Genomic DNA, 24,127 nt, shown 5'->3' with positions numbered 1-24,127 from the left:
AGAGAAGCAGCGGGCCGCTAGGGTGGAGAAAAGAAGAGTTGCCCAGGAAGGAACAAGCGCATCAACCTCCGAGTTAACGAATGGTAAACAGAGACCGAGAAAGAGGAGGACAACTAGGAATGGCCAAGTCAAGTGTATTCACTATCGTGCAGTACGCCGTATAAACGCTCCACGTTTTAAAAATAAACCTAACATGTTCCAAGGTAACCCCCCTTTCTTTCTACACTGGCACTCGAAGACATCAGTGGGCAGGTGGTCAACGTGAACGACTGGTTGTCGCTGCGGCGCGTCGGCTCCCTGCTGTTCACTGGTATGACGGCAGTGCAGGAGTCGCAACATATGCGTTGGCAACAAACGATGTGCTACAATTCGTCAAACTTTTGACCCACTAAAAAAAAAACACGACATAATGGTTAAAAGCTGAGATGTACCTGCCTCAATTATTTTGGTGAAAAACTCGCATGTAAATTAAGTAGGTGGGCTAATTGACTACGTGACGTGGTGGGTGTGAAGTTGGGGAATTTCGAGTTTGGAATTTTTTAATCCAAATTGTTTGGAAACGTCGGACCTCAACTGTATCCCATTTTGAGATATTTTAATGTTGTGTGTGCGAACTGTAAAAAGGGACAGGACAATGAGAACGACCTGGGACTCCAACAGGACATCCCTTTTAATGTCCTGTATGGGGGAATTTAAGAAGAAGAAGAAAAAATAAAAGCTAATGAACCAATTCTGGTTCGCGATTGTTGCAAAGTCGTTGTTTTAGGCTCGGAGTTTCTGTACGGGGACGTTAGCGACAAAGCAACCCACCAAATTTGCTAATATGATTTGAGGTGATAAATTCCGAATACCAGAAGCTTTTTCATCGGTTAATTTCGGTAGTTCAGTTGAGTGTTGAGAATTTTAAGCCCCCTTCTGATTTTCTATTTTTGAACTCAGTCTCTCTTTCTTCATGCGGCTTCTTTTTCCAGCCCGTCAATAACAACGAGGCTGAAGTTCGCTCCTTATTTGCTTCCAGTCAGTTATTTATTTGTACGCCTTGCACAAATCCAGTTACTTATTTAATGCTAACAAAAAGAAAAATATTATGCAACGTATAATGTAATTTGCATCATTAAAATTAAACCTTTAATTCAACAAAAATTAATACATTTTCCTACATCAGGACAATCTAGTTACCTCATGTCGGGCTTCCTTCACTGTCACAGTTTTATGACAAGACTGAGGCCTTCGTTAAATCGTATCCAAGTGCTGCCCAGCCCAATGCAGGTACTTGATTCAGATTGACTGGCACAGTTGGCACATCCCTGTATGTAATGAATGAGATTTACGGTGATATTTAATTGGCACTTTAAAGGATTAAATGTAGTTGGGCCACCTTAATTTTTAGTTTTGAGAAAAGACAGATGCAGTTGTTAAATTGCATTTAAATGTTGCTTAACCCAACGAAGGTACCAGGGTGAAACCGATTCGTAAAGTCTGCTCACTTTTATATCTAATGAAATGGATTTATTGCCGTGTTTGATGGCCACTTTGAAAAGTTCAATGCCATCAGGGCATCTTAACTGTCACAGTTTAATGATAAGACAGAGGACTTTGTTAGGATGCAGCTGAATTTTGCCCAGCCCAACGCGGGTACCTCAGTACAATTAACTGGCAAAGGTTGAAAGACTTCCATATCTATTGAGTGGGATTTTCTGTGATGTTTAATTGACAATTTCAAGGGTTAAATAGCGATGGCCACCCTAATTTCACAATTTTGAGACAAGACCGATACCTCTTTACAATTGTAGCCGAGTGTTGTGTTGTCCAGCCCAACAATGGTATATGGGTGAAACTGATTGGCAAGGTTGGGGCATCCCCATACCTGAGGAATGGGATTTATTTTGATGTTTAATTGGCACTTCAAAGCGTTAAATGCAGGTGGTTGGACCATCCTAACTCTCAATTTTGAGAAGACTGATGTTGATAAATTGCACTTGACAGCTGCTCATCCCAGTGCGGGTACATGTGTGAAGGTGGCTGGCAAAGCTGGAACATTTCCCCATCTAATGAATGGAATTTACTGTGATATTTAATAGGCACTTAAAAGGGTTAACTGGCACTAAGATACCCTCATTTTCACAGTTTCATGACAAGACTGATGTCTTTGTTCAATTGCAGTTTCAGGGTATTTGGGTGAAATTGGCAAAGTTGGTACATCCCCATACCTAATGCGTAAGATTTACTGTGATCTTTATTTGACACTTTAATGGGTTAAATGACCTTGGGACTCCCTTGTTTTCAGAATTTTGTGACAAGACAGGTGATTTTGTGTTAACTGTTGGCGAATTTCCCAGCCAACGTACCGACTGGCAAAGTTCAGCTCTTCTATAACAGAAGTCGACACAGTCCGAAGGACTTGCCTTCTTTCATTACGTCACTTCCTATATATGCACCGCCCCCACGTCTAGTTCAAAGCAAACTTTATTGGCAGTGCACGTTTTCACTGCTCTCGCCGAAGTTTCTTCAGCAGTCACACATCGGTGACACTGTGTACCGCCAGTGTCATAGTCTGGCACCTTCGAAGTTCTTCTCTCGTAGCGCTAAACATGTTGGAAATAATAAGAAATGGTGGCACATCTACCTCAAATACGGTGAAATGCACAACACATTATCTTCGAAACTTGTCTCAGTTTCTCTCCACTTCCTGAACATTTGTACAACTTTCTTATCAGCGTCAGGTTGTTCCTCGAGTCTTCACCCACAATGTTGAGTGGCAGCTGCTCGCGTCACGTGGTCCCAATAAAGCCCACTCGATGGGTTCAGCTGAACCGACAAAAAAAGCAGGGCGGCACTCGCGGCACCCGCAGATAACAATCACCCAGCGTGTTTGGCAGATTGATGTCCGTCTGGTCAAATGATAAGGCGCAGAAGTTTTCCTGGCCCCGCCCTTAGAAACATCCCACCAATCACAGCCTTCTCGTGAGACCGCCCCGGGCTTAGAGGTGGCCCGAAAGTGCCAAAGAAGGCAGTGAGCTGCTCAAGTAGAAAGTTACGGGCACTCTAGTGCAGCCATATGGTAGCGAAATCTTACCTGGTAGAATGAATGGCACGTCTCATTCCAGCTTTGACACTAACGAACACATTTTGAAATTGGGAGGGAGTTTTGACAAGCAGCCCAAGTGTGCTTTCCACACTGTAAGATGTAAGTCGAGTTTCTCTTCATTTCTCAACTGACGCGGTTTAGTTAGGTTTTGCTTAAAACGCCGACGACTGCCTCCCTGCGGTGAGCAAACGTAATAGCGTGTCGAGTTGTGCGGTGTCTTGCCGGTGAGGGTTCAAAATTACCAAACAAACGAGGATGTCTAGTCGCGGTTCGGTGAAGCCCCTCAGCCGGCAGCTCCTTAACCCTAAAGCATGGCTGCTCCGAATTAGCAGCACTGCGGATAAACGTGGCAGAAGAGTAACCGGAACGCGATGCCGACGCAGCTTTTTGGATTCGCCTGCGGCATTTTACCGCATCTTTCTGCTCCTTCCAGCAGCCTGTAAATGTAAGGATGTCTCCATTCTTAATAGAATATAACGCCTTTATGTTTTATCAGTCAGAAGAAGAGTCGAGTGCGGGGTCATCTTTCAATGACCGGAATTCCAACTACCAGACTACTTTCTAACAACGTTTATTCCGTTTCATTTATTATTGTATAGCACACGTCAGGCTCGGAGCGATGCAGCCAGTTTACAGGTAACGTTCACATTTCACCAATAATTTGTGGACCTTCGGTTAGAATACACAAAGAAAAAAAACAAAGCAGTTTCAATTTTTTGTCACAAGTGGACCCAAACTATTATACGGTGCGTTCAGAAAGTATCCAGACCCCTTCCCTTTCTGCATGCTTTATTGTGTTAGACAAGAAAGGCAAATGTATCCTTTCAAATCTAGATCAGTCTTCACTCCGTAACCCAGAATGACAAAGTAAAAACATGTTGTCAGAAAGGTTTGCAAATTTAGTAAAAACAAACAAAAAAAAACCTGAAATCTTTCCTTCATAGAAGTATTCAGGCCCTCAATTTAGTACTTTCTAGAGGCTCCTTTGGCAGCAATTCCAGGTTTGAGTTTTCATGCGGTAAGTCTCTACAAGCTTGGCCCAGCTCGATTGTACCAGTTTATCGTATTCTTCGTCTCAAGCCCTGCTAGATTGGATGGGAAGTGTTTGTAAACTGCCATCTTCAGGCCTCCCCACATGCGTGTCATGGGGTTTAAGTCCGGGCCGCTCACTGACACCAGGAGGCCTGTTGTTCCCAAACCCCTTCAGCATTGCCTTGGATGTATGCTTAGGGTCATTGTTGTGCTGAAAGGTCATCCATGCATTCTGATGCGGGGTTTCTTCCAGGACTTCTCCTAATTTGGCCTTATCCGTCTTTCCATTTATTCTGACCAGTCGCCCGGTCCCCATAGCACAATGCTGACACCATCCTGCCTCGCATTGCGAATGACATTAAGCAGGTGAAAGGCAGTGCCTGGTCTTTGTGCGGGGTCATTTTTCAATGACCGGATTACCAACTAACAGACTACTTTCTAACAACGTTTATTCCGTTTCATTTATTATTGTATAGCACACGTCAGGCTCGGAGCGATGCAGCCAGTTTACAGGTAACGTTCACATTTCACCAATAATTTGTGGACCTTCGGTTAGAATACACAAAGAAAAAAAACAAAGCAGTTTCAATTTTTGTCACAAGTGGACCCAAACTATTATATGGTGCGTTCAGAAAGTATCCAGACCCCTTCCCTTTCTGCATGCTTTATTGTGTTCAGGTTTGAGTTCTGCCCAAAGAGTTCTGTTTTTGCGTCCACAGACCGGAGAACATTTTCCTCCTGCTCTTAAACTGAATTAGACATGCGCTGTGAATTTCTCCTTGGGATTAATAAGTATCTATCTAGACTCTCTTAATCTGTCGTGTAGGCTTTTTACTTGAGAGTGGCTTCCATCTGGCCACTCGATTTTAAACATCTGATTAATGGACTACTGCTGAGATGGTTCTCGTTCGGCAGAGGACATCTGAAGCTCTGTTACAGTGACTAATTCCCATCTTTCCCAGTTACTCCGTTTGGCCTGGAAGCCTAGGAAGAGTCCAGATTACTTCCATTTCACAATTCTTGTACGTCTGGGGACACTTAAAGCTTTTTAACTCTTTGAGGGCTGAGAAGCACACACAGCAATGGTTTCACACGTAAGTCAACATAAAACGTCTGTTGCTGTGGCTGCTGTTGGCACATGTTCGGGCGGCAGTGGCTGCACGGGGGCACCTTAATGGTCAGCAGGAATGCACGGTGGGCCAGCTGCCTGGCTGGCTTCACGCAGCAGGTGGGTGGTGGTGGCGGTTGCAGTGTGACGCATTATGGTTTGTACCTCTTGTCATTGTAAGTGGCGGTCCTCCCAGGCAAGCGCTGCTGTAGGCGTATCACCTGCATGAAAGTGTTCAGCTGGGGACCGATCAGATGATGCTGGTACATCACTTTCATTTCTGATATCCCAGAATCCATATCTCCAGATCGCTTGCCTCAAACACGGAGCCCGACAAGTCAGAGTCCTATTGCACGAAATGACATAAAACGTCCACGAAGTGTTTTGCTTTGCGCATTCGCTTTGGTCTCTCGCCAGATGTCGGTGCCATTTTAGAGGTTGTTTGCTCTTCGCTACTCGTGCACACACATGGGAATCGAGGTTCAATCAACAAAGCTATGTAACGTTATTTCTAGCAAAGAGAGTCAAACTGAAATGTAAGGGTGAGTTCTGTCACAGTTTACAGCTGATTGCCATCCTCTACTCCTGAATTCTGACAAAAGTCAACATCCGCCCTGAAAGAGTTAAATGGTTTGATCCCCTTGCCCTGATTTACGGTTTGATCCCAGGGGTCGACAGAGAGCTCTCGGACTTCATGGCTCGGTTTTTGTCCTGACGTGCTGTTTCTAAAGGATGACCACAGGTGCACAACAGCCAAGTTCTAGAAACATCTCAAGGAGAATTCAAGCAAAGAGGAGGCACCTGAGCACAACCTGGAGTCCCATAACCAAGGCTCTGTATATTTATATGAATAAGAGATTGATTTTTAATACATTTAGAAACCTTTCTGAAAACGTGTTTTCATTTTGTTGTTGCTGCTTCCCGAGTGTAGATTAGTGAGCAACAATGGCAAACGTGTCCATTTTAAATGAAGTCTACGACGCAATAAAAGAGTGAGGAGGCCTGACGTCTTCCTGAGTCCACTGTGTGTTCATTAAGGTCGTCATTGACGTATCGACAGTGCAGGACAGAAAACGCAAAGTCCAGTCTGCAACATCCCCGGAGGAAACGAACCTCTTGGAAGTCAGTGGTCCTGTGTGTTTGGGGTCCGTGATGGTGGAGGTTTTTGAATAAAATGGCGCAGCTCAGGCTTGTGGGTGTGGGTGCTCGGCCGACCAGAAAGGAAATTGGCTGATCGCGTTCTGCCGGCTTCCTCATTGAGGTCATTAAGCAGAGATCCTGCGTCCACAGTGACGTAAAAAACTAAGAAGGGTAGTCGATAAGTGAGGGTGAGAATGGGGTGAAGGCCAAAGAGAGGCAGAAGGAGAATGTCAGGACTGAAGCAGAGCTGGCTTGGTGGCTAGGGGGCACGGTGGTCAGGGTATCGGATAGGAGCCGGAGTGACCGATTGCTCAAATCAGGATCCTCAGGCGCCCAGGAAAAGGGGGTAGGAGATGGGAGTAGGGCTTGTGGGGTCCCCACGGATGCCAGGGGATGGTGGTGGAGACAGACATGAGTTGAAGATTGTTGAGTGCGCTTGCCAACGTCTCGTCGACCCCATGGATGAGCCTAGGATACGAGTTTTGAGGAGGGATGCACTGGGACTCGTGGCTTGAAAGTAACTGGCCCCGACTATATTTGAATGCTTGATATCAGCCTGTTTATTGGATTATTTATTGATTGATTGATTGATTGATTGAAGAACTGGCCTGGCACTGCACCTTATTTATTGTTTTGGGCACTGACTGAATAAATGCATTATTTTGTACCAACCTTGCTTGTGTGTGTGTGTGTGTCCTCATTACAGTAGTCCATCCTGGTCATGTCTGTCGATGTCTTGTGTTCATGAAGGTACTAAGGCTGCAGGCAACCCGGGCATCACAAAGTCAACGTCCGTTATAATAGTAGAAAGTCATTAACAGTTTTGAAGGTCTTGCCAACTGGATGCCCATTGCATCCTGGGCACTCTACAGTATACATTTTTTGCCGGGCACAATAGAACGATCTGGGTGAGAAGAGGCCATTCTACCCAACAAAGCTTGCCAGTCCAATCTAATTTAAATCTTCTAAAATCACAGTGAGACCCCCTAATAAGAAGCCCAAATCCTGTTATCCTTGACTTCTTTCTTGGATTCCAGGACTCCCAAGTATTTCTGATATCTTTCATGTGGGCAGGAGAACAGCTTGGCAGTATGGCAGTGGCACCAAGGGCCACAGAAGGGAGCAGCGAAGGCAAAGAACAAGAGCAGCGTCTCTTTCTGTCACAGGTTTTCATACATAAAAGGAGCTCAATGTGCTTTACAATAGTAATAATAATAATAATAATAATGGATAAATGTGGTTACAAAGTTAACGCTAAAGAGTAGTTATTTATAATAACTGAGAATCGCGATTTCCATCTTAATAACAAAACGTGGTCAGATGGCCAAAGAGGACAAGTAAATAAATAAATAAATAAATTCCAGTTTGTTGGGAAGGTCGGAGAGAGCAGGCCTGTGGGGGCCAAAGCGCCGTCCCGATGAAGGATGCCCACTTTTTCTCTTTTTAGTTCCAATTCAGATTAGTAAAAAGTCAGGGACAGTTTATACTTATTGTCAAGCAGCTGACCCACACACCGCAATTCACTAAGCACAGCTAATCTGCAGCTCTAATCGGGGTACACCAGACTAAAAATGGCAATCCAATAGCTTGGACCCCTGGGGCATTTCTTATACAAGCAGGCAGATTGGGGCCTTTTAACTAAAAGCCTCCCACTGTTGGTTTATTAATCCTTGGGGTCTTTAATAGGGTGACATCTTGAGATCTCAATGTGCACTTGTGCTTTGTATGTAACGATAGGCTCGGGGAGGTAAGTAGCGCTTCAGCCTTTTATATTCAAGGAGGATTTTGAAATCGACCCTAAACTTAACTGGAAGCCAGTGTAAGGGGTTAAGGACAGGGGTTACGTGGCTGGACTTTCCTGTTCCAGTATGGACTCTGCCAGTGGTATTTCAGATTAATGAAAGCTGCATAAGGAGCACTGTGACAATCCAACATCAGTGTTGGTCTTGGTCATTTTATAATGATGATGATGATGACAATGCAGTGCTTTAAAACTTGTCTCTAAAGTTAAATGTCTTTTTATTTTGGATTGAAAGTTGGATTTTTTCTTTCAACCTCACAGATGACTTTAAGCCTGCATCCATTGATACGTCCTGTGAAGGAGAACTTGAGGTCGGCAAAGGAGAGCAGGTGACCATCACGCTGCCAAACCTTGAGGTATGAGTGGTTGTGTCACATTTATTTATTTATTTGTTTGTTTGTTTGTTTTGAGCTCCTCCCAGGTCCTTCCTATCAACCTCATCCTCCGACAGATGGCAGAAATAACTTCAAGCAGGACTTGCATTTGACGGCAAACCTGAGCCGTGTCTGCTTGAACATCAAATGCACTAAAATGATGGAGCCCTCCTAAGGTTGGATCCATCCCTTCTGAACGTGATGCACGTGTCCACATCCAGTTGCCTTCATGGTCTTACAGGCTGAGAACCGCCAGATTAAACGAGCAACAACATTTATTTCTAGAGAACGTTTTCATACAAATGTTGTAGGTCAAAGTGCTTTACAGGATGAAGAACAAGAACAAAGACAAAATTTAAAAACAAAATTAGGCAATACTAATTAACATAGAATAAAAGTAAGGTCCAATGGCCAGGGAGGACAGAAAAAACAACCAAACAAACTCCAGAAGGCTAGAGAGAAAACCAAAATGTGCAGGGGTTCTGAGGCCACGAGACCACCCAGCCAGCCCCCTCTAGGCATTCTACCTGACATAAACGACCTCAGTCAGTCCTCATGGTTTTCAGGCTTCACTTGGAAGAACTTGATGATGACGGTCCTGTGGACCCTTGGCCTTCAGTCCATCAATGTAGGGACATTACGGTGCTTTGATCAGGTGGTGGTGGAGCAGATTGGCACCACAGAAAACTGGGGGGGAAGAACAGAAGAAAGAGTAGGGGTTAGTACGGGTTTTGGAGCCACCATGAATAATAATGATAATTAAATTCATATACAGAGTATCAGGATTAAACTAAAATGAAGCTATGAGAGAGCCATGTTACAGTAATGAGTTTTTAGCAGTTCTCCACTGTATTAGCCTGGTGAATTTCTATTGGTCAGCTGTTCCAGATTTTAGGTGCATAACAGGAGAAGGCCGCCCGCCTCACCACTTCTTAACTCTTGGAATTCTAAGCAGCCCCTCATTTGAAGATCTGAAGTTACGATTTGGAGTGTAAGGTGAGAGGCCGGACAGAGTGAGATTACTGAAGGCTTTGTAAACCATACGCAGTTTTTTAAAGTCCGTTTTAAATGGCACCGGTAACCAGTGTAGTGACGCTGAGACTGGCGTGATGTGCTCAGAGTTTCTTTTCCGAGTTAAGATTCTAGCAGCCGCATTCTGCACTCGTTTCAATCGATTGATGTCTTTTTTAATGGCCCGATTGACTTAATATGATGGTTGCAGGTTTTTATTCCCACCAGTTTTACAAACAGTGCGTCATTCTTATTTGAAACTGATCAGTTATAAGCTTACATATTATAATCTTTTTAGTTAGCCAATAAAAGGTGTCATTTTGCTTGACTTCTGACTATTTTCTGGCCTTCGAATATAAAAAAAGTAATAAACATTTAGCTTTCATTTTGTAATGTTCCCATTTCTGTAGAGTTTTTCTTTAATTGTATTCAAATGCTGATAATTAGTAGTGAGCAGTGCTGACACCGGCACAAACTGCACAGAATACTGAAGGGGAGTAGCGACTTCACGTCCATTTTCGCCTGTCTGTGGCCTTTGTTTTGTCACAAAAGTGTCCAGGAAGAGCATTTTAGCCTCCTAAGGTTCTTTCTTTATTTGCGGACAAGTGAATCCTGAAAATGCCTAAATAAGGTTTTCTAATCTTGCTTCACATGTGCGTCCTGCGACACTCGCCTCTGGGATCCATAACGAGGACGGGCAGCACGCTGCTGAGATCGGTCAAGTGGCTCAGAGTAGAAAGCAGTCCTAACTCATTCCGAAATGTCAGACCGGCGTAAAAACAATTTTAGCAAATCACTCCTAACCTCACCTGGATTTAGGAGGGCTTGTGAACGGCCCTAACTCGTTAGGAACAGACAGGCAGAGATCGGCACGTGCATCCCAGGAAAGGCTCAATGGTTTGAAAACGGCAGACATTGAAGAACTTGTAAAAAGATATCAATTTGACAGAGACAGAATAATATTCATAACAGATCTTGTACATTGCGTGATCACTCCATCTAGGCAGAGAAGCCATGAGCTGTCTGCTGAAATTAAAGTGTTGGTAGCACTACGTGTAAAATGCAGCTTTGCAGTGGCGATGATTTGGAGATGTCACGGCCAACTATTTGTCTGAATTTTACATGAAACTTTCAAAGCCCTTGCAATGCCCGAGGTAATGCACAGATTTATAGATTTTTCACACCACATCCATCCATCCATTATCCAACTACAGGATCATGGGGGGGTCTGCTGGAGACAATCCCATCCAACACAGGGCACAAGGCAGGAAACAAGCCCCAGGCAGGGTGCCAGCCCACTGCAGGGCGCACACACACACACACACAATTTAAAATCGCCAATGCACCTGACCTGCATGTCTTTGGACTGTGGGAGGAAACCCACGCAGACACGGGGAGAACATACAAACTCCACGCAGGGAGGACCCGGGAAGCGAACCGAGGTCTCCTTTCTGCGAGGCAGCAGTGCGCCACCATCACACCACACCATGTGCGGTAATGTTAAGACGAACTGCATTCGCACAAATTGGCACACACGCAAAGATCATTGTGCCAAGAGTGGATGAGCACTTGTATGTTAATTGCAGGTGATATCACCGTATCAACACACAGGTCGTCACGAGTTCAAACTGTATTAAAGTAGCCAGCATACCACCCTGAAGTCAAACACAGAGAAATTGGGGCATTTAACCCACCATGCCACCCCCCCAGACCAATCTGACTCCACAGCTATAATAAGCCCCGCTGCCCAGAGGGAGGCGTCTTATTGTGACCAGAGCGACCCGCTGGACGGAGCTCCTGTCAGACAGACCCTGAATCTGCGGCGACAGCCAAAACCATTTGTTTCAATTGAGCCGTGACAGCGAGAAGCATAGACGCCAAGAGACATTATTTTTGTTGGACGTTTTCAGTTCATTCAACGGGACGACGTGCTTGGCTTCCCAACTTTTATTTTTTTTTTGTGACTTGCCTTTCCTGCACCCAGACACAAATTATACATTAAAAAACAACTTCTGGCCCTAACACACTGCAGTCGGGGCCGTCCTAACACATGGGCACGCTGGGTAGTTGCCCAGGACTTTGAGCTTAGCGGTCCCATGCTGATCTATGTGTGTTGTGACTTGCTGAGTGGTTGTGTAGGTAGGGGTCCCAGCGCACTGCTTTGCCCGGGGGGCCTATAATGCTGCCCTGTCTGCAGTTATGAAGTGTTTATATCCATATATACCTGTGGCTAGTGACGAAGTGAGCCTCTCCATTTGTTCATTCCAAAATAAAGTTAACAAGTGCGTGTTTTCCAAACTGATACATTAGGCAGATATTCTTGTGGCTCTCTGCCTCTTAACTTGCCCTGTGTTTTGTCGTCTTGTGTATGTATAATTCTTTATTATCATCTTCCTTGTAAACAGGGATCATCAACCCCAGTAACCGTGTTTAAGGGCTCAAAGAGACCGTATACCAAGGAGTGCATCCTGATTGTGAACCATGACACTGGCGAGTACCGACTGGAGAAACTCAGCTGCAACATTGCTGTGAAGAAAACGAGGTAAGACATTAGGGATTAAAACACTTCGAGATCTGTACACAGGCACCGTTTTCGCATCCTATGAACATTTCTTTGACTACCTCCAAATTAGAAGTCACTCCCTTTCAAAGATCCCAGAGTCCAGTGGGAAAACGATCTCTCCCTCAACATTTCAGAAAAGGAGTGGAAGGCAGCCCTGCACAGAATTCACTCGAGCTCCGTATGCGCAAAGCGTACAATTATTCAACTTAAAATTACACATCGAGCGCATCGCTCTCATTTTACAATTGTCCAAAGTGTTTCCAGGTCAAGAGCCAACCTGTGAACACTGCAATCAAGTTCTGGCCTCATTGGGTCACATGTTTTGGGCGGCATGTACCAAATTCGCATCAGTCCGGACCAAAATCTTTAAATGCCTTTAAGACAGCCTGGGGGTCACAATCCCTCCTACTCCATGTTTGGTGGGCTCACAGGGGGCTTAAAGTGGAGAAGGACAAACTGTCATTGCCTGTACTTCACTATTGGCACGTTGACTTGTTTCACTCAACTGGAAGAATCCTAACTCGCCTGTTTTTAGTCAGTGGGTAACTGATGTGATCTGAAATTGGAAAAAATCAAATTCTCACTTAGAGGATCTGTGCAGAACTCCTTCAAAACCTGGCAGGATCTCATTAATAACATTTTAGAATAAGCATTTAAATTGAGGAAGCGGATTCTCTTCCCTTTTTTTATTTATTTATTTACTTACTTACTTACTAGCCATCCCCCGTGGCTCCAACCTCATAGAAGTGAAACAGGACAGTGAGGAAGGCCCGGCTCCCCTCCCCTGATGTCAAGCTTCCACCTCCCCTCGGCCCACAGCCTCTGCCTCGGATTAATACGAATATTTTGCTCCTGCAAGCGAACTCTGATTCCTAGTGTGATGAGAGAAGTCGCAAAATCAACCAGAATGTTCAAGCAAATTCTACAAAAAAACCTGATCTAAATCCGTTAAGTAATTCACTGGTTCACTAACTAAGTGGAGGTAAGATACGCCCCAAGGCTGGCGTGTGAGTAAGGAGGGTCCCACCTGCTGTCTCTCCCCCAGATTTGCACAAATAAATCAGTACCACAAGCGAAGTCTGATATTTAGTGCGATGATAGAATGTTCAAGCGAATTCTAGAAAAAAACCCGATCTAAATCTGTGAAGTAGTTCTCTCGTGAAAAGCGAACAGACAGACGTTGGATTTAATATATGTACTAGCCGTCCCCCACGTCTCCGCGCATGTAGTAGTGAAACCGGACAGTGAGGAGGGCCCCGCCCAGCTCCCTACTCCTGACGTCACGCTTCCACCTCCTCTTGGCCCACTGCATGGCTCTCGGATTTGCACTAATGAATCGGTACCGTTCGCAAACTGTGAATCTTAGCACGATGAGAAAAGTCGCAAAATCAACCGGAATGCTCAAGCAAATTCTGGAAAAATGCCCGATCTAAATCCGTGAAGTACTTCTCTTGTGAAAAGCAGACAGACATACAGACGTTGAATTTTATCTGTACTAATAAAAGGCAAAGCCCTCACTGACTCATCACTAATTCTCCAACTTCCCGTGTAGGTAGAAGGCTGAAATTTGGCAGGCTTATTCCTTACAGCTTACTTACAAAAGTTGGGCAGGTTTCATTTCTAAATTCTACGCATAAGGGTCATAACTGGAAGCTATTTTTCCCCATATAATGTAATGGAGTCTTGAGTTGGAGATGGCCGTGGGGGGCGGAGTTTCGTGTGACATCATTACACCTCCTACGTAAGTACGTAGAGAACAAGGAAGAACTCCAAACAGCGATCAGCACAAAACGCCATTTCACAATTGAGAAGGCAGAAAAACATTATGAAGCAAATTATGCATACAAGCATATTCATAAGTACAGCTACTGCGGAAACAAAGCACGGCGTGAACCGTAAGTTTATATTAAATTAAGTTCATAGACAGGCTACCACTAGCGTTTGTAATTTAGTGCCTGCCCATATAAGGCTGTCCATCAGCGGCAATCCAATACAAACACTGCTGGTAAATATTCACGTGTGAAGGACTGTGCTTATGCAGAGGAAGATGAGATGGTCAGGGTGGTGTTTGGCACAAACTCATTGAAACTGCGAGAGAAAGTTTTAAGTGCGGGTCTTAGCTGACATTACGAGATGGCACCAGTACAGCTGGGAACCTTGATGCAAGAACACCAAGCGGCTCCGTGAACTGGCGCAGTGCACAGACAAAAGCAACAGTGCCAAAGAGTGCTGAACAAAAACCGAATTACACAATTGAGAAGGCAGCAAAAAAATATGAAGCGTCTTATACATAGAATCATATTCATAAGTGCAGCTACTGCGGAAACAAAGCACACGGTGGAAAAGTGAATGTCCTGCTAAAGGAAGACAGTGTAAAAAAAACCCATGCATGCAGTTTGTCACATCACAGATAAAAGGAAGACGAGCTGTTTATTGATGCAGTAAGGAACTAATCGATGAATGAAACCTCTTATCTTTACAGCGATTGACAAACACGGAATGTAACTTGAACACATCCTACAAATACGAGCCTGATTGAAAGAAATAATGATAATCAAATCCTTGATGACAGCAACATTCAATAACACTCACAAAACAATTACTGTATATTGACAATCATGTTACGTTATTTTTAAAATGTTCCCTTTTCTTTTCATAACTTCTACTTCTCCACTGCGATACGGGTATATATATATAAATGTATATATATACCCCCGATCTACAATATATACTTTAGCATAGACAAGCCACGCGCTGGCTAATTGTAGAGTCTTAGCCTCTAACGCCGACATTCGAGGTTGATTCGAGAGGGATGTACTGAGTATGTCGCGTGCTACCGATTCATTTTACCTTCATCTCCTTGGTTTGGGACGTATGAAAAAATATTAGGTTAGCAGAATCATGTTACGTTATTTTTAAAATTTTCCCTTTCTTAGCACAAGCACAGCTGAGAAGCTTCGATGCATGTACTCCATAAGCGTTAAAAATAACACATTTAATCACACTTTCAATTCCAAGCAAAGGGAACTTTTGTCAATGCATGATTTCCTGGTACATCCATTACACTGATGCACACATCACAGCTACAAAAATGTTAGAGTCGGAATAAAGCGCGTTCCTACGACTGATCATTTCGACTACCAGCGAAGCCTTGATAAAAGCATGGTTTTGTGCACACTGAAAAGCAAGCAAAATTAGATGCATTACAGAAAGCGGACTTTGTGGCTCTTACTGGGGATCATTGGACTTCCGTGACCGTTAGTAATTCTAATTACAAAATGTTCAATGATCACACTGTTTTAGCCTAATGTACAAAATAATTTTGGCTAATGTTACTCAGAGTTTAAAGAGTAAGCTGGTCAAATTACCTTTTATGTTTCTGACTTATTTTTTTAAGAAGAAAAACTGCACTTTATGGTGAAATTTTGGTTATTATTATTTAAAGACAATACTATTCTGAAAATGTACTTAAAGTACTTAAACTACCACTTTATTTTTAAGTCTGCCCAATTTTAACCAGGGATGATATTTTTGTTTCTGTTTTGAATTCAAATGCAGTTTAAAGGCTTTTTTTCAGAAATTAAAACAGCTTCAGTTTACAATATTCATGTCCATGTCTATTATTTGATTCTGTAAGCCCACTAAAACCGTTTTAAATAAAAAAAAATAAAAAAAACATTTGCGATTTGGGGCAAATTTACGTGTGCGATTACATACGATTAATCAAGATTAATTCTTACACAGCCTCTAATTAATTGGATTAATTTTTTAATCGAGTCCCACCTAATATATATATATATGTAGATATATATATGTAGATTTGTATATATATGTGTATATACAGTATATATGTAGATATGTATATGTTGTATATACAGTATGTATATATATGTGTGTGTATATATACAGTATGTGTATATATATATATGCCAGCAACACTCATATCAATGACAAAACAATTACATTAACAATCATCTTACGTTATTTTTAAAATGTTTGCTTTTCTTTTCATAACTTCTTTAACACACTACTTCTCTCTGGCTAGGTATTCTGCTAGTATAAATATATATTATAGATTATATCAGATTTTATTTATATATATATATATATATATATATATATATATATATAAACACAGACAGACGGACAACGGCTTGTCACCCAGCACACACATTTATTTACAGTATTCTCAATATTTACACAAGTCATGTGCACAACCCAGTGCCTCGAGCACTGATCCCCCAAAGTCCAGGCCTCACTCTCCAGTGCCTTCCTTCTGGCCGCCTCCACTCCTCTCTCTCGTCCTCTTCCACCTGATGTTTGACCCCGAATGAAGGGAGGTGGCCCCTTTTATACCAGCCTGGATGGGCTCCAGCTGCTTCCCGGCACTCCTGCCACACAGGGGCGTGTCCGTGGAGAAGTGCCAGCTGCACACCCGGAAGCCCTCTGGGAGTCCCCAGTCTTCTCCCCATCCCCCGCACTTCCTGTTGTGGTGGAAGTGCTGAGGTCCAGGGTTCTTCAGGCACCAGGGCGCCCCCTGGCGCAAGCCCTCCTCCGGTCGTCCTGGGCATCCCGGTTGGGTACCACCCCCGCAACCTGCCACAATATATACATATACACACACACACACACACACACAGACAGTGGTACCTCGGTATACGTCCGCTTTGGAATATGTCCAACTTGGTATACGTCCTGTTTGGACGTGAAAAATTCTGCTTGGAATACGACTCGCATGCTAGGACACCGCGCGCTACCCTTGTTTACCTCTCTCTCGAGACAAAGCCATGACTGCCCACGAGCGTCAGTACGCCAGTTGCTAGCATTCAGTGAACAACCCGCGCTATAACTCTCTGTGAATTTTCACGTGGTTGTGTTTTTTCGCGTAAATTTGAAATAATTGATTGAAAAGTATGAAGGTGACTTGGCTGCTGCACACTGTATGCCGAGAATGACGGTATCTAAGATTGTGGAAAGCAAAGATGTTATTAAAAAGTAAAGTGAGGTTAAATTTTCATTTATTTCATCTAATTGCTTTTGTATTTATGTATTTTAGTATTAAGCAGTGTTTAAATTATTTTATACTACCCCATCAATGTATAATATGCCAATAAGAATAGTTTTTTTTTACAGGGGAACAGGTTAATTTTCCCTTTATTTCTTATGGGAAACATTTGTTTGGTATACAGCAAGTCAAAGGATCTGGAACGGATTAAGGATGTATATGTGAATTTCCCCTTGGGATTAATAAAGTATCTTTCTATCTATCTGTCCATTTATCTACTGAGGTACCACTGTGTGTGTGTGTGTGTGTGTGTGTGTGTGTGTGTGTATATAATATGAGAGAGAGATTATTTCTTTATTTCTTTTTCCTACTGTTAAAGTTTTATTCTGTTGGTCTAGCTGTCTTTCTCAGGGGTGAGGGTTGATTTGTTATCCAGTCTAGTTTTGTTAAACTTTTCTGTATGGAATGTTATTTGATTTTAATAAATTCAATAAAATTAAAAAAAGAGAAAATGAAGAAAGTTCAACTAAATGAGCGGCGCTGCCTAAATGAGGGTAATTTACTTTGGCAGGTGGCTATCTGGCACAACAAAAATCCACTTTTGTTTATTCATTTCCAGTTATGGCGGGGTGATGTACTACATGGAGAACTGGGCATACCCCTCCTGCTGGCAGGGTTCTTAAGGAGGCTATGCCCCCCCATCCCAGAGTTACCCTTGTGCCAAGTGACATTGAATACTGGGTTAGATGGTGTGACTGTATGCAGAGTTGGAACTTAACACAAAGTAACCTTTGAAGTGTCCTCTTTGTACTTCCTTCCAAATGATGAAAGCTTACAATGCTGGGATATTTTCTAATTCTTCACTTAGGGCGGATGGGAGCAGCAAAATACAGACCTTCCTGGAGCAGCAGAGCCAGCAAATGCGAAGTGGTGGCAACAGCCTTAAAACGCCTTCAACGTCAAAAAGCCCTCCAGCTAAAGAGAAGATGTCGCCGTCTTCCACAATGGATGACATTGAGAAAGGTGCGACTCTTTTTATTCCTTTAGTGCCTGCGAATCTCTTTAAGGATGCAAATTGTGCTCGATAGTTGGCGCCATTCATCGATGCCCCTAGCAATGTGAGTCACTACCCTAATACTGTGAAGTCCCAAACCAGTAGCACCCATTAAAAAATCAAAATGGTGGCCAAAATGGCACAAAAAAATCACAAAAGTAAAAATAAGATTTATTTCAGAAAACTAATGTCCTAAATATTCCTTACTTTGATCAAATAGGAGGGCAGTTTGATATGGAAACAAATAAGAAAAACAGATGAAATAATCCAATTCATAATGCAAATATTGAGCTTCTAAGCCACTTTACCGGTTGATCCGCCCTCGAAGGGATCGGGGTTGAAAATGAACGCTGACTTCCAGCTGCTGATTGGTTTATATGGGAGACGGGGAGGAGCTTCGATCTGCTGGGTGGAAGTGATGTCTTTCTCCCTTCTAGGGGAAACAACACAGAAGTGGTGTGACCCCCAACGTTTATGCTTTACCGTGAGCACAAGCAGACCACCTCTTGAGTTCCCAAGTAAGCACAGGAGCAGTCGGCTTCTCAGCATGGCCCTCGGCTCTGTGTCTGGCTAGAAAACGGAGTGTCTTTAGCAGCACCAGTGGTATCTGTCAGTCTTCAGGTTCTGAGTTTGACACCCCCCAATGGCACATACAAAGGGGCTGCAGGTTAGACCGTGTGATGACAGACAGGAGAGGATGTGGAAACTCGGTGTGCCACCTCAGTAACCCCATTTAATGCAACAACAAAGTGACATAAATTGCAGGTGTATTGCTGCTGAGCACAGCTCCATGTTTCTCTAGTGCAGGGTCCAAAATTAAAAGAAACTTCCAGCAGGTGACTTGTGTATATAGGAGGTCCTTCCAGAAAGTGTGGGAGCAGCAGTGGAGGAGAAGTGAGGTTTGGCACCTTCCTGGGCTTGCCCATCATTAGTGCAAATGGAAAGGGAGAAGCGGTTAGCATCAGTGCCCTTCCTCACCCCCAGGGTGGGACCGCTTCCTTTGCAACAGTTTTAAAGATGTCCCCTAAACACCCACGCATGACAATAGATATTTCATGTAACCAGTAGCCAGACAATTATGTAAAGGAAGCTGACGGATAAACTTCATCGTATGCAAATGAAGGCACCACATACAGTATAGTGAAATGTCCCTTTATTACCCCCAAGGTACATCAAACTTGTTTTTGCCCGTATCCATTACTCTGTACGGTAAGTGTGTTGGCCTCAATTAGATCACATGTCTTGACCTCTTTTCTTCCACCTTTTCAAACCTGACAGAGTTGATGGCAGAAGCTCGAGTTATGGAGCAGATGGGCAGTGGTGACAGCTCCTCCGACACCAAAAGTTCCTCCTCGTCTTCGAGCAGCGATGACAGTTCTAGCAGCAGTGATTCTGAGGACGAGCGCCACAAACCAGCCGTGTCTCAAGGCCGTCCATTCACCCCTCCTACCCTCAACTCATCTGTTGGAGCGCCGACCAGTGGGATGGAGGACCGCAGCGGAAGCCTCATGAATACTTTGAGTAAGTATGGAAATGTTGTGGAATTGGTGGCTACTCTTCTGCATAGCAGATCAGACCGTACCATTTTTCTTAGCCCGCTTCATCGTGAGAGGCTGGATCCTATCCCAGCAAGCATAGGGTGCCAGTCCATCTCAAAGTGAACACACACACACACAGGCCAAAGTCCACAGTCCACTAAACCTGCATGTGTTTGGAGTGTGGGAAGAAACTGGAGCAGCCAGAGGAAACCCACACAGACAAGCGAAGAACATGCAAACTCCACACTGGGAGGACTCGGGACACGAGGCAGCAGTGCTACCACTGCTCAGGAGCCACAGGTCTCTTCTGTCTTCCTTCTCCATGCTGCCCACTGCATATTGCTAGAAATGTATATCGTTAACAGAAACAGAACAGTACATTATACCAATAAAAGAATGAAGAGCAAGGAGGGCTATCTTCCACTCCCTGGAAACTGCACTCTGCTCAAAGTTCTTGGTGTAAGAAGAATCCTCCATCCCTTCTGAGTAAGCGCAGGGATCTTCTGTCTTCCTGCTGTGCATCACTGATATCATCCTTTCAAAACTTGATTGCATCCTCTGAGAGAAATGCTTGCCACCTCATCCCCACCTTGAAATCCCTTTCAAGTCCTCCCTCAAGTCCTCAAGTCTTTCAAGACCTGATCAGTAACCACAGACCCGCTGGACCTCGTTGATTCACCTCTTGTTCCGTATATCCCCACATCTCTTCTGTTTTTAATGCCTTCCCTTACCTCTGATATTCTCCTGACTGATTTCAAGAACTCTCATGCTATCCTTACGCTCGAGAAACCTGCTCTCGGCCCATCTGCCATTGAGAATCGCCATCTTGTCTCCCTTCTGGCATTCCTGCAAAAGACTCTTGAACTCTCCTCTTATCTCTCTGACCTCTCTGTCTCTCAACAGTCTACTAGATGTCCTCGTTCTTGATTCCACAAGAGTCGCTTTACTGAGAGTGCAAATGCTATGAGATTTTCTTAAGCCTCTCTCTCCTCCTTCCTTATCCTCCTTAACCTTTCATCAACTTTCAGTATTGTTAACTGCTCCTTATTTTTATTCTCTTTGCCTCGATAAACGTGGAATTCGTGGTTCTCCTTTGGATTGGTTCAAGTCCTGTCCCGTCACTCTGATCCTTTTGTCTCTCCCGTTCTAACTCCTTGTCTTCTCCTCCGAAGTTCTCCACTGGTGGGCCTCAAGGATCAGAGTTGGATCCTCTTCTCATTACTCCCTACATTCGCTCCTTAGTCGTTCTTCGTTCTTCTCATGGCTTCTCCTGCCACCTCACACACATCTTCCTCTCACAACCCACAGGGTTCAGCCCAGATCTGCAGCTGTCTCTTTACGTACTTATCATGGAGGAGTGCTCATCATTTTAAACCTAACTTTTCAAAGTCAGATATCCTGTGCTTCCCTTCGATTCTTCTTCCTCAGATTTGTCTCTAAGCATTGCCCTGTCACCGTCTGTCACATTAGGACTCTTGGCGTGACTCTGGACACCTCGTTTTATTCACTAAGTGTATTTCTTTACTGACCCAACATGTTGTTTCTTACTTCGTAATATTCTGAGGATTCGACCCTTCCTCACTGATTATACCGCCTGCTCTCTCAGCTGGACTTTCACAACTCGTCCTTCATCTGCTATCTGACCTCTCCAGCTCCTCCAGAATGCGGCTGCCCGACCGCTGTCCTCTGTTCCTGCTACTCGTCTTCTTCAGTCTGTTCACAGGTTTCCTGCGGCAGCAAAGGTCCCATCCAAAAATCCTGCCTTGACCTCTGAGTGGTCCTGCTGCTCCGTTTCTCCTTCATGAAGTCTCCATTCTGCCCACTGTCAGCCCTCCTCTTCCTCTTCTCTCTTCTTGCTGTGAAGATGTCTAATGATCTCCCTTTGTCGACTCAAACTGCCACCATTTCCTCCTTCCTGTTTAGGCCTTTTTTCATGAAGTGTTCTTTGGAGTCTTCTGTTGTACTGGCAGAGAGTTCAGGATGCGGATGTGTGTCTTTGTCTCGTTGCAGGTATAATTAAATCATATGAGGGGCTCCAGCTTGGTCTTGTTCGTTTTTTAATCTTGTCCTCTGTTGTTTTTGATGTTTGCACCTTCTAATCCTCCACGTATGTATTACAACTTGCCTTACAAGTCTCTCGGATAAAGACGTCTGCTAAACTATTATTAATAATAGTAATTGGCAAAGTGGGCATCCTCTTCCCAGCACCAACACAACACACATACAAAATGTCCATGCAAGTCCAGTGATTTTTTTTTTTTTTTGGCCCCCAATTGGAGAGATCTTTATTTAAATACTAAATGACAGGCAGACATATTTGGAATTAATGCCTAAAATGATTCTGTGCTGGAAGTAAGCACCTATTTTTCTTCTTACGTCAAAGGTATGACGTTCACTGGTAGCAAAATGTCGTGTGATTATATTTTTTGTGTTTTTTCTTTCTCTAAAGGATAATGCTGAGTCTTCCTGCAGATCCAGTTTCATGCAAGTCAGTCTGCTTCTCGGTAGCCCCCCACGCCTCCTGCCATCCAAGTGCCAGCACTCGCTCTGTTTGCCCGTAACTGTGCCTGGCAGGGTTGGGGGGTGTGGGGGTCTGTTATATATTTTTTTTTTTTTTTTTATTCCTCCAGTTAACATGAATGTCCCGTCTCCTGCTCACCCCAGTATGTGCTTCTGTTATTGTTGTACTTTCTCTTATTGGTTGTGATGCAGATTATTTTATTTATTTATTTTTTTTTTGTTTCCCATTTCCTACAAAGACATTTCATTGCATTTTTTTTTTTTTTTTGCTTTTCTTTCTCTCCCAGAAAACGACTTGCAGTTAAGCGAATCGGGAAGCTCGAGTGATGAGGACTGAGTGGGCCGCCTGTCCGAGAGCCCAAATGATGGCCTGTCCTCCCATCTAGGACACTCCCGATTGAGACTCGAATGGCTTCATTAACGGATGGAGTGTTTCTTTATTAAACAAACCCCCAAAAAGACCCTCTGGACTTTGTCTTTATCACTCTAAAATCATTTACTTTCACTATTAATGAAATTTTCACCAATGAGTTAATGCGTTTTTAATGTAAAACAAACAGTACTATTTACTCTGATGTTATAAACTTTATTTGTGGTTTATTTGTAATTAATAAATGTATGTTTCAGATTCTTTAAAAAAAAAAAAAAGTTTTGCTTTTATTGTTAGACGGTTAGAAGCCTTATGAAGAGAACGGGCCGTTGAGGCCATCAAAGCTCGCCAGTCCTGTCCACTGAACTCCTCCAGAATGACGTCAAGTGAAGTTCTGGAGGTCCTTAAAGTCCTCCTGACCACCACACTACTTGGTCACTTCCCCCATCTGTCTGTGGGTCTCTGTTTTCTAAAGTTTCTCTGAGATTTCCCCTAAACACGTTTCCAGCTGTGTCTGCGTTTTCTTGTTCAGCTCCTTTTAAATTCACGTCCTTTATCTACTGGGCTAATGCCCTTTAAAATTTGAAACAATTCAATTGTGTCACCTTGTAATCTGCGTTTACTTGAAATGAAAAGTTTCAACTCCTTTAACCTCCTTGACATTTAACGGCAAGCATGACTCGGGCTTGGAATCTCGCACAAGAACGGTTAACCGCGGCTCAGACTCGGGGAGGTGTGTAAGGAGCCGCTTTACGCTTTTCAGTCTGGAGAGCACTCTGCTGCCATCTAGTGATGGAAATGACCTCATGATTGCAAAAATCCTGAATATCTCTGTGTGTGTTGCCACCCCTTAAGGTAGCTCATGAATATTCATAAGTGGGGCAGATCCTCCAATGAAAAGCCATAAGGGCAGTTTTAGAGCCAGCAGAACCATGGGCAGGGCACCGTAACAAACATGGATTGATAATGTGACCGTCACTGCATGTCCTTGTTTGTCATGCTGGCACTGCAGGCTGTTTCATGTTGGTCAGATGTTCACTGGACTCTGTGACGTGTCACATTACGACTTCTAAATGCCCAAAGACATGCCTGTCGCCTTCATTGGTGATTCCAAGTTGGCCTCATGTGAGGGAGGGTGGGCATCCTGCCTAGGATTGGTGCCCAATTAAAGGCTTTGAAAAAGCTGTGCCTGTTTCTGTAAATGCCAGGGAACATAGCCCAGGGCTGTCTGAGGGTGTTCCTTCCTGATGTGAAAGTGGAAGGTAAAGTCGGTTATGATTTAGTAAGACTTGGCTTCAATTTCTCACAATCTTTCAAGGTAACTTTTCTGAACCAGAGAATCCAGAGGTTTCAAGATTAGGGGGCACGTCTGAGTAGTGTGAACTGCAGGGGGCGCTCCATCGCAAGACACCCCAGAATTCAACCCAAATGACTTTATGGACAGGCCGTCACTGTCCTGTGCGGCTCCAGGCAGTTGCCTTTCTTGCCCTTCCTCTCACTGAATGAAGCTGTTCCTATAATAA

General features: G+C 43.8%; 1 protein-coding gene across 1 annotated transcript; it reads left to right on the top strand.

Annotated features, from left to right (window-relative positions):
* Window positions 1–2,982: 2,982 nt before the first annotated feature.
* Window positions 2,983–22,690, top strand: eaf2 (ELL associated factor 2). The gene is made up of 6 exons (XM_039755235.1): window positions 2,983–3,187; window positions 8,431–8,525; window positions 11,960–12,096; window positions 17,991–18,145; window positions 19,455–19,697; window positions 22,522–22,690. The coding sequence occupies exons 1-6, from the start codon at window positions 3,085–3,087 to the stop codon at window positions 22,569–22,571; spliced, it is 783 nt and encodes a 260-aa protein (XP_039611169.1). The 5' UTR covers window positions 2,983–3,084; the 3' UTR covers window positions 22,572–22,690.
* Window positions 22,691–24,127: the final 1,437 nt, after the last annotated feature.

Source organism: Polypterus senegalus, chromosome 6 (assembly GCF_016835505.1).
Source record: "Polypterus senegalus isolate Bchr_013 chromosome 6, ASM1683550v1, whole genome shotgun sequence".
NCBI classification, from domain to species: domain Eukaryota; kingdom Metazoa; phylum Chordata; class Cladistia; order Polypteriformes; family Polypteridae; genus Polypterus; species Polypterus senegalus.
The sequence above is the reverse complement of the archived record's forward strand: the minus strand, read 5'-3'. Positions and strand labels throughout refer to the sequence as shown.

What these genes read in the sequence shown, in the direction of transcription:
- eaf2 (XM_039755235.1), top strand. Translation starts at nt 3,085, where the DNA reads ATGAATGGCACGTCTCATTCCAGCTTTGACACTAACGAACACATTTTG. An exon ending in TGCTTTCCACACTGTAAGAT is followed by an intron (nt 3,188 to 8,430) that starts GTAAGTCGAGTT and finishes TCAACCTCACAG; the next exon opens with ATGACTTTAAGCCTGCATCC. An exon ending in AAGCCTCATGAATACTTTGA is followed by an intron (nt 19,698 to 22,521) that starts GTAAGTATGGAA and finishes TTTCTCTCCCAG; the next exon opens with AAAACGACTTGCAGTTAAGC.